Source organism: Lepeophtheirus salmonis, chromosome 13, assembly GCF_016086655.4.
Source record: "Lepeophtheirus salmonis chromosome 13, UVic_Lsal_1.4, whole genome shotgun sequence".
NCBI lineage: Eukaryota > Metazoa > Arthropoda > Copepoda > Siphonostomatoida > Caligidae > Lepeophtheirus > Lepeophtheirus salmonis.
Window position 1 is genome coordinate 24172223 of NC_052143.2, and position 13458 is coordinate 24185680.

The window sequence follows — 13458 nt, forward strand, 5'->3', positions numbered from 1 at the left end:
ATAATATTATTGTTAATTAATCAATCTTGTTGAAGTTTAAAATTCAAAGTGTTCAGATTTTAATGCACCACTCAGTATAGTATTGAAATACGTGTGCAAAAAATATATTAGAATCATTTGATGACGAAATTACTATAATATATATGTTATGAAAATGAAGAAGGGGGGGAACTGATTTAATATGGAGATATGAATATCGATAAACGGTCAATAAATACTTTTTAGCATAATCTGATTATGAAAGATAAAAAGAAAAGAACAAAAAATTATACTTTAAGTTACATGTATAGAATATTTTTTTAAATATAAATTTTCAAATAAATACATAATTTAAAAGAAATTGAATTGCATACGTACATGACACAAAGCAATTATAAATCTGTTAAATATGATTTACTTTGAAATATTGTATGTGTATTTTTACATCTTTTGAGCTTGACTATATTGAAACAAGTATTTGAAAATAAGGAAATTCTTAAATCAATGGCTAAATATCTATGTTATACTTTAGTATAGTTAGCCCAAAATGAAAGAAACGCAAAACTACCTATTTTACATTTTACATTCCAACCTGCTACAAGTGCCTTGAATGTCAAAAAGTGACTAAATATGAAAGGGGCACCGTCTAAGATGTATGTAATCCATTGAAGGCGAGTATGGGCTTTCTAATTCCTCATTTTGTTCACACAAAGCCAAAATCGGACTAGCCCCTTCCTGGTTAGGCTCAAGAGATCCATCAAGTCAAATCCGGACATCTCATGCTCAGAGAAGGTATATCAATTGAAAAATATTTTGGTTAGGGTCATAAAGAAAGACCTTGGCTTCAAGTCATACATCAGAGGAAGGTGTCACCGTCTTATCACGCAGATGAAGAACATCAGGATGCAAAGAGGCAAGAAACTCCACCAAATTTGTAAATCAAACATAAGCATCATAAAAATATTCAGTGATGAGTCAAACTTCACCTTGGACTCTGCCTAAAACCCAAGAAGGACCACTGTTAAACAAAGGACAGATGTAATGTTCCTCCTGTGATGAAAAACAACTTCCCGTCAAGATAATAGAGTTTGGCTTGATCACCAGTGAATAATGTCATACATATAATAAAGGCCTGTTTGCCCTTTATGTCTCGTTTACAGTTGGCAATCTATGCCGAGGGTGATCATATTCAATGATATAACATCTAACTGTTTAATTTAAATTTCATATCTAATACATTTTCTCTTAAAATATCATCAACTATTATTTAAACTTACTTGAAAATATTGTCTGAATACTTCTGACTACTCCTTTATATATACCCATAGATGTGTACACGCAGGATAGATGTGGTAACTTACATTTATAGATCACAAAAATACTTATTTATTAGGAACAACGACTTATAAGTCTTTGATCATACTCTAAATATTTTAAGTGGCAATATCACGATACTACTAGCAACAATATGTATTCAAGGGGGGGGGGGTGAGTAGGATGTTCTCTACATATTTTGATAGAAGACTGATTAGGAATGTCATTATATTATATGGTAAATTCTTCATACATATACTTACATAATATCTAATATGTAAATGACTTGATTTGGAAATAAAAATCTATTTGAACTAGCATTTAAACAAGATAAGGTTAAACATGTGCAGTGTGTGTACATATATTAATATATATATGTAGATAGCAATCCATGCAAAGTTCAAGAGCATCAAATACCAAATTCAATCGTCGAGTAGGATTGATCCATGTGAATGCAAAGTACAAGCGCCATAATCTTTCCGGCCGATACTTCGATTCAAACGAATTCTAAGCAGAAAGAAATAGACCAATCTGGCTAAAAGTTGATGTGTATTCTTCTAAAAGATGTTTCAAACTAAACATAACCTCAATAAGCTCCAGTAGTGTCATTTCTCGATCTTTGTACAGACTTTTCAAAAGACCGTCCTATATTACTCGATCCTTCAAAGCAAGAAATAGAATATACGTACAGTAGAACCTTGGACCTTGGCGGCACCAGTACTCAATATGTTCGGAGGAGTTTGACACAAAAGGTTTGTATAACTCTGCTTCTGAGCTGAAATACAACTTTGAAATTTGATTCAAAAAATAGTTTTTATTTCGATCACATGCCTCTAGATACCATTGTTTTTTTGGTTTTTTGAAGAGTTGATTAAAAAGTACAGTGCTTAACGTCAAGAACTACAAGAAGAGCAGTATAATATTTTGAGCAAGGAAAAAGATGAATTGAAGAAATAATCGACTTTTTCATAAATTATAGAAATATTGCTCAATTGGTAGAAAGTGGAACAATTTTTAAAAAGACAGACCTGTAGGGAAAATGGGTGACCAAACAGCAAATTTTCCGTGCATATTTTGTCTTTTTACATCCTGTACGGTGAGTTTTTTTGACAAATTAAAAAAAAATGTCTGCTTTTATGAAGGACAAATTCTCGACATACAGAGAAAATATATTCTAACTAAAGAAAGATAAAATAATAAAAAAATTTGCATTAAAGATGTAAAAGATCAGTCACTAAAAAAAATCAAAATGGTGTCACTAATAGAAACAAGATACATAATATATTCTCTATATAATAAATAATAATGATAATACTTGATTCTTAAATAGATTAATTTCAAAATATAAAAATCATATCCTCAATCAATTGCCATTTTTTTTAGTGATCAAAATATGGTCAATTTCTTCTTCTTTATTTAGTAATAAATTGTCTTCATTAGTTCATAGTTAATCTGATGAGTTTAAAAAATCCACGTTTTAAACTCTAATAAGGGACATGAGTACATAGTAACCAAATTGACAGCTTACAAACAGAGTTTATTTTCATTTTCAAGGAGTAATTTTGCAAACAAGTGAAAATATCCCATTTATAATAAGTTACATATCGTTTTGTTATAAGTATCTTTCATTTTAAAGATCTCCAATATGTACAACACACTATTTACCTAAATGTTGTATTTGAAAGCAACATGGCCTTTCATTGATAATGAAAAAGCTGTATTTATTTGTAGGGGATATTTAATTCTTGATATTACAATTAATGCATATTTTGTAACAAAGCAACTTGATGAATATACACATATAAATATGTGTATATTCATCATGTTCACTTTTTTTACACAGCTGATTCAAATTTATAAATGATATACATTTAGAAAGGTGTGCATGTATCTACATATAAATATATTTAAAAAAGTAATACAAATTTGAGTTTAAAATTAGTCATATGAACATATTTAATTCGTTACTTTCCTATATTCATATAATGTGTACGACTGATTTTCTTTAAGAAGATTTTGAAAGAAATTTAGTTAGTGATATTTTAACGGTGTTTTCTGAATAAATTATTTGCTAAAAAAGTAACTTTTATTGAGCTCATGAATCACTGTTATTTTTGAGGAAAAAGTGCTTCGAAACTACTAAAAATTAATGGATCATTACTTTTGAGCGTAAAAAGAACAAATATTTGTTTTATAGACAAAAATCTTACAAATCAAAAAATATATATTTACAATACAACTATAAGCCCTTGTTTCAAGGGCTTTTTTATTATGAGAAATTGAGCTTGCATTTACTAATTAATCCAATTGCAATGCTAACTTTTCATTTATTTTTGGGTATACCTAAAACCGTGCAATCTACATCCTATGCTTGAAACCCTTACCCAGTATTTTTTACATATCAAAATGTCATTGAAGTTTCGTGATTTATTGACTATGTTTGCTGACTATTTTTTAGAGTTTATTATATAAAAATATCTTACCCTATTTTTTTGCGTGAAATCATGCAAAAAAAAAAAGTAAAAAAGGAGTGGGGGGAATGAGGGATTTTCCTCCAACTAGTATGTAATATATTCTTTTTAAAAAGAGCCAAATAAAACAGTGCGTAGCGCTTTGAGAAACTCCTTGTTATAGTTAAAAAAATATTAGTAAAAGAGAAGGTTAGTCTACGTAGTAAGATGATACTGAAAGACTAGACTTGAAGAAGGAAGGAAGAAGAAAGTACTGAATGAGTCTTTCCTTCCTCATCAACCTGGAACGATAGCAACAACAATATTATTGGTAATCCACAAGGATGGTGTGAAAAATAGAACTAGGAAGATGTTTTTGAAATATTGGACAAATTCTAAATTTAAAAAAAACAAACATTTATAGAGAAAAAAAACAGGTCGGTAATTTCCACGTATTTCCTACATAATTTTTACGCGTTATATATGTACAATTCATTAGAGTATCGCAAAATTAAGTAAATATAAATCAAAGATCATTAATTTTAAAGAAACAAGATGACAGTATATGATTATAAATCAGAGTAATATTGATTAGAAATTGATCAAAATACTGATCTGTTTTTTAATTAATTCCAACAATATATTTTGAATTTAAATTAAATAATATTATACTGATATTTGAATTAAATAAAAGGAATATTAACTAAAAATCTCGGAAAATGTGTATAAATATATTTTTTCGATTTGGGACAAGAAAAGTAGGAGGATAATTTATTCTATTGTAACTGTTAACTTATTGTCCACATTTTGGAAATAAGATCTTATTTTTAATGCATATGAATTTTTGGTGTATTATAAAACTAGCCATTAGAGGGATAGATTTTTGATAGACAGTAATGTTTAAATCCTTTTATTTGGTGGTCCCATTTTGACATTCAATCATTCACTATTTTCTTTCATATGAAGGAAAAGAGAGTTTCTATTATTAGAAAACTTGGTTGCTTAATGTCCCAAAAATGCAACATCAACAATGCTTATTTTTACATGATAACGTAATCACATACTTACATCATCAATGATTAAAAGTTAAAGTGTGTCAAATTACATTCATAAAAAGTTAGAATTCAAATTTTTATACTTCACTCTAAACATCAATATTTTTAGTAATTGAATAAATTGAGGTTTCAAATTTAACAATAAATTGAGATCGAAATGAGATCCCATATTTTTGTAGTTTTTTTACGTTTTCGTAAATGCATCTTTTTTTATATATATTATACAGACCACAATTGTCCTATATCCATGACTTTTTGATGCAATTATTTTTCCCTATCTGGCGTTTAATTTACACTTCCTTGTTTGACTTCAGTCCTAGAACCCTCACTCTAGTATTCATAATAAAATGTAAAAAGTTAGGGTATTGAACTATAAGAAGATTTTATGAGGCTCTCTGATGACTCATCATTACATAGAAATTTGCCGTAACAAGTTAGAATCAAGTCAAAATCATGGATCAAAACAATTTTGGTAAACAAGTTATGGCATTTTCTAGAGCTACTTAATTCTAACAGAGTGGGATTTAATGTATATCAGCTATTAAATCAGCAAAAATATCAAATTTTTATTTCCCACATATAATATTTGCATTCTTTTAAAGCTTTTTAAACATTTGCTCAATAAATTTTTTGAGTAAAAAAACAGTCAAAATTCTACAAAAACGTCTGTTTTTACACATATTTATATGTTTAAAAGTCAAGTAATACAATAATATCATCTTTTAAAGGTAAACTTTACTTGACGTTGCTATAATTATTTCATCAAATATATTTAATTCCATTATTTCCATAATTATATTTGTATTCATTTCCTATTTTTAATTGTAAAAATCAACATTTAGAAAAACGTGTTTCTTTTGTTTTTCTAAAGAAAACAATATTAATTTTAGAACAAAACCTATAAAAAACAGAATTTCTTACTTTTACATTACTTTTATTTGAGTTATTATGTTATATCAAAGGGTCATTTTTTCTAAAAATACATTAAATAAGTCAAATTTATTAGGAATTTTTAATCTTTTTTTTTTTTTTAAATCAACGAAAATCGAAAAGACTTAAAAACCCTATTTTTTTATGTAAAAAATAATTACAGATTTTTTTTAAAGTTCAACTAGGTGGATGCTCAAACTTTTGAATTATTGTAAAAATAAAACTACCCTGATATACAAATAACTTTGTAGTAGGCACATATTATTGATAGTTTTCCCTGTGGATGGAGTTTAAATAATGTCTTATTATGTTTTAACAAATATACCTAGTAAAGTTATGAAATGATTATTGCAATCATGTAAATACCCTAGTCTTAATTGATATCAGTTTTTGTCAAGGTTATTTTATTAAAATTGACGAAAACTTATGTTATATGTATTGATTTGCATTAATTTTAATATCATATTTAAACTAATAGACTATAACACACTTAAATATTGAGCCGGCATAACTAATTAGAATTTCACACATATGCAATTATTATTATGATTTATTAGGTTTCTTCAAGGTTTTTCATTTCCTATGAAATTGTTGTTGAGGGGGATCCCAGGTTTTTTTATTTTTTTATTTCAGGGAAAGGTAAAAAATTTCAAATACTTTTTTAATTTTTATATTTCAAGAAAAATGAAGACATTTTAAACTAATCGTGCTTTTATATAGTGTTGCTCCTATTCTTATTTATTCGGTCTAGTCCATTCTAGCCTTAAGACCGATCCTAATAGCCCTTGGTACCGGTCTTGATATTACTTGGCACCAGTCCTTGTCATTCTGTCCTTATTTTCTCAAGATTGGATGATTGAATATAAAATGTAAGCAAATATTATTATCTTTGAAAAAAATGAATTAGTAGGTAGATTATTAATTTTTAGTCTCAAATCTATAAATAAGGTAATTAAAATTGAATCAAAAAATTTCAACACTCAGATTTTATACGACAAAAATAATGACAGACTCGTGATCATTGCATTAACTGCTCCTAAAATCAAGTGGTGTATAGAATTTAAAATATTTTGAAAAAACTAATTTTTGTTGACTTCTGTAATGAAAAGAGCTTCAGCTAGCCTGTGGTTAGTAAAAAAAACAATTGGGCTAGCGCAGAATGCCTTATATTTGTTTACTTAATGGCATACCATAAATACTGCATATACAGAGGCAATTTTGGGTTTAAAAGACAAACTTTGCAAAATAAATTTTTAGTTGGCTTTGATTAAGTATTCATTGTGTTTTCACAGAAAATATATGATTTTTTTGCATCCAAAATTTACATTATTTTAAAGCAAAAATACCTATAAAATAGTTATGAGCTAGTCAAAAAATGATCCTATAATTGTGGTATTCTGGGCTACTAAATTATTTACAGAGCTAAAAAAAATTAGCTATACTGTTGGGTAGTGACTAATTTCAACGACCGTCAAGGTTTGGTTGTATATGATTAATATTACCTATGAAATAGTTAAATGCGGGATTTACCGTAAGTGTAAAACCCCTAAAAACCCTGATAGATAAGTCCTAGTTTCTTCATCGACTGCATAATATATATTTTTTGCCAAAATCTGAATAACCATAGAATATTTCGATTTCAAATAAATGAATAAAAATAATCATTATAATAATCAAGTATAATAACTTTAAATGTCTAAAATAGTAAAATAGGGAAAAAAGAACTGAACAATAATTTGCTATCAGGTAAAATTATTTTGCAAAATAAAGCTATGTCCATTTAAGAGCAAATCACCTTATAACTTTTTTCTCTAATCAATTTTTTTAAGAATAAAATAACAAACTTTTTTATAAACAACTTCGTATAACAGCATTTTTATATAAACCATCCAAAACAGAGAAATTTCTATTTCTAGTAGACATAAATTTCAAAATATCAATATGAAAAATTCATCAAATTTGCAAATATGTGTGTTTTAACATATTTACACAATTCTGTCATAAATTTCCCCTCTATACCTCCCCCCATAAAATGGTACTATTCTAATCTGATATTGAAATTTATTTCTTTCAGACCCATTACATCATAACCAAATTGTCCCGCCAATGACGAAATTCCTCCAAAACTATGAGTTAATAATGTCATCATATTTATGTGCGACTTACAGCAAATCCCCTCTGTACTCCCATATGTAAGGACATGTGAACTGTCCTCGACGCAATTTTTGTTGTAAATATATTTTTAGCAGAATAATTATCGAAAAGTATCAAAATATCCGATACTTACTTTGTTAACGAAACTTGTACACAAATACTATAATAGTTACAACACTACCATGACGACTAAACTTATAGGAATTAGGTTCTTTCTTTCTTTTTTACAGAATAAAGATACTGCTTAGCTCTGAAATTTCTTAAAACTTTATATAAATTAGTCAGTTTATTTAATAGATATTTGTGTCTAAAGGCAGCAAAATTAAATATATTTTCTTCAAAAAAAAAGACCATGAAATTTTACAATATTTTCACTTCAATATCAATGAATTTATCAATTTTTCTTCAATTATACTGTAGATTCATTAATCCTTAATTTATTATTTATTTTTTTCGACACAAAATGATTTTATCAAGGGAAAAACGTTTAATAGAAGTAATATAACGGGGAAAAATTATATTAACTCATATTTTCATCCAGCATTCATTTTTGCTAAATTTATATATCCATATCTTTGGAATGAATGAACCTATTGATCTCAAATTTTCAAATACTTCATATCTTAGTAGCATCTACATTGATAAAAAATGCGTTTATTTTTCGTAGAACCTAATATTTATTCGTCGATATCAATATTTAAATTTACAATAAATACATAAATGGCCATAGATGTTTTTATTAGTTTTTGTAAAATGATATGAAACAATAATTCTTTTATTAAATAAAACAAAAAAAAAGTCAATTTTTAGATCAGATAGAGAGGAGATAGAGAGGAAGAAAGATATGGCTTTCTTTAATGCATCAGTCGGGATATAATCAAATGGTATAATAATAATCCTTATTATGGTTGAAATACAGCGTGGTTAATAACTAACTATCTGAAAGTATGACATATTGTAGAAAATCGGAAAGGAGAGCACATTTCTATTGAAAACAATCGCTGGAGACATCCAAATATTTTTTTTCGAGTGTACTCATATGTAGTTATTATAGTTGAGTAATTAATTGATTTTTCTTTTCATATATTAAATTGAGGCTTGGGCTTAATTATCTTTCTTATTTTTACAACAGTTGAGTTGAATAAAAAATTAATTATACTACTGTAAACAATTTCCTATAAATAAGTTCAGATAACTAAAAACACAATTACCTAAGGATTTTACTTAAATAAAAAAGTGCATCTAGAAAATGAAATAACTTATTAATAATTGTAAAAAATAGATGTGTCAACACTCCCTCTGATGAATATATTTCTTCAAGCATACATCCTTTTCGAATTGAGTGACTGGATGGAAAACTTTTTTAATATTTTGATAAATCTATTTATTTGTACATTATAAATTACAGTCAGAGTAAAGAATTACAATTAGTACTAATTGTTGGTAGAATTATTTTCCAACTCCATTTAAAACTCCACTACTCCTCCAATATGAATTATTCAGGATTTTCTTTAAATGAGTGTTATAAACGCATTTACCGGTCGTGATTATCATCAACTTAATTTGATTCATGTAACACATGGGATGAAAAGTCCCGGGCTTTATATATTGATGGCCTATTTTTTTTTTAAATCACTTCATTTTCAGTTAGTACCAACCTTCAAAAAACAGCTGTCAAAATTTCATGACAATTTGTGTTTTAGTTTGTGAGTTATTGTGCTAAATATGACACTTCTTTTGAGTACAATGGAAACAACGGATCAAAAGCAGTTTCTTCTTTGGATTTTACACTGCTTCTTAATGGAAAAAAATCTGTTCAAGCTAAGCAATGGCTTGAAAAGTGCTATGTGAACTTAGCCCCATAGAGCAATTAAAAGTTATAAATAAATATATTTTAAAAAGCCAATTTAAAACAGACAAAATGGTGTTTCTTTGTTAAGCCTTGTACTTTTCAGCCCATGTGTTAGTTTTTCTCAAGGAGTATTTTTACTATTATTAGAATCAATTATATAATTCTGAATATATTCCGACGAATTGTTCAGCAATAGTTATTTCTAAGATTTACATTATCCAATGACCCTACAGCATATTCACCAAAATATATTCCATATTCAATTAATAAACTTTATTGAAAAAAAAGGCCTTATTTTATGCATTAAATAAGTTGTAATTTAATTAAAATTGTACACATATTCTGTTAGACGTGCATTTTCAAATGGAATTTTTATTATAAAAAACAGTATATTTCGTTATAATGAGCTTATTGTCAGATTGGTATAATCGATGAATATGTTACTCTAACAAGCACTTCTTTTTTTCCTTCCTTTTTTTTTAAAGATTAATTGATTAAAATAGCTTTATTTATGACTTAAAGTAAATAAACCCAACAAAAAAATATTACAACTCTCTAAGACACTGAAAACACGATTATTTTACTTCAATTTCCTCTTTAATTTTCTTTACGGTTCTATTATACAAATCGCCCTTTTTTAACTAACTACGGCGGAAAGGAGGAAATGAAAAGGAGTCCATTTTCCATGTATAGAGTATTCCTTGGCTGAATGGTCAAATTTGAATTTATGAAAAAGAATGCATTTTTTAGATTAGACGACATTGGGGGATTTCAGCTCTAATTTTGAGCTCTTACATATATAATTTGACATTATGAAAGATGAAATGATTATGTTATCAAAACAGAGCTTGATAATAAAATTTTGTCTAAAATCAATTAAAGTAATAACTTAAATTACTCATTTGAATGGTACATGCATTTGGCTGGTATCTAATCATTTTTATGAAGAACTGAATAAGAGTTTGAGGATAAATATAAAGATATGTATGCAAAGTTGAAGAGCGAACATGATGTCTTGAAGGGACCTTTTGAGTATTAAATATATAAGATTCATTTATGTATTTTAAAAAGTACTTAATAATTATTTAGACTGGGATAGTTCTTTAAATACATTTGTAGAATCATTCTATTTTATGTATGTAAATTTTATGAGAATTGATGCATATAACTACATAAATATGTATGGAAAGAGAAAAAGCTATAAAGCTGCAATACTTGGCAAGTTTTTGATAAAATGAAGCGGATGTATTCTCCGGACATGTCTTCATTTATCAACCCCCTGATAGTTGAGGTTGTTGTAGCACATCATTTTTCGGATGATGTATTATTTTGGTGTTTGTTTTTATATATTACTCTGAAATTATGGATACTTTTATGATGATAGCTTAATTACGAATATTTATCTGCCTTCTTTCAATGTTTATAATAAATTACGAATGTACATTTTTCACAATTCACATTCATTTATAATTATACAAATTTAAGCAATTGGTGTGCAAAGAGAAAAGTCATCGAGTAATGTCGAACCCTCCTCCCGATTCGCTGGAACAATCCAACGAAATAATGAAGACAACAGCTTTTTTTGTGGAAGGAATAGCTCTTCTGCTTGTGGGAATTATAGGGATAGTTGGAAACATGGCGGCTGTTTGTGTCTTTTCTAGACAAAAAGTACAAAGAAACTTTCATTGTCTCATGATGGCACTTGCATTATTTGATATGAGCTATATCCTCGTATCCATCCTCGTCTTTAGTCTACCCCAATTCTCTGAAAATTACCACACCTCCGCTGGATATTTTTATCTACTCCCTTGGGCACTCCCCATTCTGCAGATTGGAATAACTGGAAGTATTTACTGCACTGTGGCAATTACTATTGAAAGATATTTCACCGTATGTCATCCCTTTTACCGTGTGAGCCACTCATGGCCTGCCGCCTACTATTTAACCCCAATATGTATTTTCACGCTCTTCTATAATATCCCAAAATTCTTTGAGCTCACTACTAAAGTTCCAGATGAAATCTTATCAGAGACTGATAATTCATCTCTTCAAGTCGTTGACTACGACACAGAGATCGTCATTCCAAATGATCCGAATGCCTACGGAATTAATCCCACAAAGCTAAGGCTCAACCCTTATTACGTACAAATATACTGTATGTGGCTAAACTTTATTCTCATGGGTATTGGACCTTTCCTTCTTCTCGTCATACTAAATAGTCTCACACTACGAAAGCTCACAACCATGGCACAAGAAACAAATTTCAGTTTCCGAACTTGTCACAATGGCCAATCCTCCAATGTTCACTCATATAAAAGGAAGGAAATCATTTTGGCCAAAGTCAGTCTAGCAATTGTGTTTGTCTTTTTTATTTGTCACTCTGTCAAATGGATACCCAACATTTATGAGCTGATTCAGGTAAGTGTATTTTTTTTGTACCATAATATGCACAGCAACCCTATATAAAACTCCATCCTTCAAATGCCTTGCTATTGAAAATAATCATTTTTATGTAGCTATGTGCCAAATATTATAAATATTCTTTAGACATGTAAATACATAATGTATGTACAATATATATACAGAAATTACTTCTATTTAGAGTGGGTAAAATTTAATGCAAATATCAATGGTTTTGTATATAGAACAAGGACTCCATTTGATAAGCACGAGGATGGTACAGACATGTGTTTGTATTTGTCCATTACAATTAACAATGGTCCTATTAAATAGAAATTAATCCATTTGAGCCTTAATCCATTTTTTGCAAATAGGTGTATGATTAGAAAATATATCGTCAGTAATTCCAATCATATTATAATGTTAGTAACGACTTATGAATGCGTTTAGAACGAAATTAGATTCGTTAATATGTTTACTAGATTTACATACTTTTCACTCAATTTAGAAAGTTGTTTTTTTTTTCTTTTTGTTTTACAGCTGAGGATTTAAAAGTAGCATATATATAATGTACATTGTACTCATAAATATGGGAGAAAAACTACATTCTGCATATTGTTCCATATTTTTATTAATATATCAAAAATAAATTTGTTGATTTTCTCCTTTCTCTGAATAAACATATTTAAACTGAAAATGGAAAAATGAGTTTTCAGGTGTACAGATTAGTATTCATTATATTCATGAAAAGTTAATTAGTTATAACCAAGGATTGAGGTTTCTGGAATTAAAATTAAAAAAAATTAAATTCAAGGAATATAGTTATTTGTTTTCCTTTCGTATAACATTAAAGTATACTTCACATTCAAAACCTATGTTAAATAGTATGAAATAAGAATAGTTAGATATGTATCTTTTATTTCATAAACACTGTTGTAAATCCTAAGCCTTTTTCTAGCATGCAAATTATTTTGTTATTACCAAATAAAGAGTGTTTTATAAAGTTTGCTAATGAATGACGGAGAGTAACACTGATCATTTCTTGGGGAGTTATACGTGTGATTCCTCTGAGTATCATTAATTTATTACGTTGCAACACATATCGACAACGTATCTTGACAATATTCGATATTATACATTGTTAGTTTGTTGTTAAAAGATACAAAAATTAGCAAAAAGGGGTCATTTGCAAAATAGTGACGAATAAATAACGTCTGACAACACTAGCTAATTTTACTTGGAAGAAAATTTGCCATTTTTAAGCCTCTTACATCGTACCAAATATTTTAATAATAGTTGAAGGAAAGGACATACAAATTTCTAT

At 28.1% G+C, this 13458-nt stretch overlaps 1 protein-coding gene across 1 annotated transcript in view; it reads left to right on the forward strand.

Annotated features, from left to right (window-relative positions):
- The first annotated feature begins 3923 nt into the window (after positions 1-3923).
- LOC121128220 (FMRFamide receptor) overlaps positions 3924-13458 on the forward strand; it is a 55045-nt gene continuing 45510 nt past the window's right edge. Inside the window, exons 1-2 of the mRNA XM_040723791.2 lie at positions 3924-4180; positions 11220-12152. Coding sequence (XP_040579725.1) covers positions 11253-12152 — 900 coding nt within the window. The 5' untranslated portion in view covers positions 3924-4180; positions 11220-11252. The remainder of the gene's footprint in view (positions 4181-11219; positions 12153-13458) is intronic.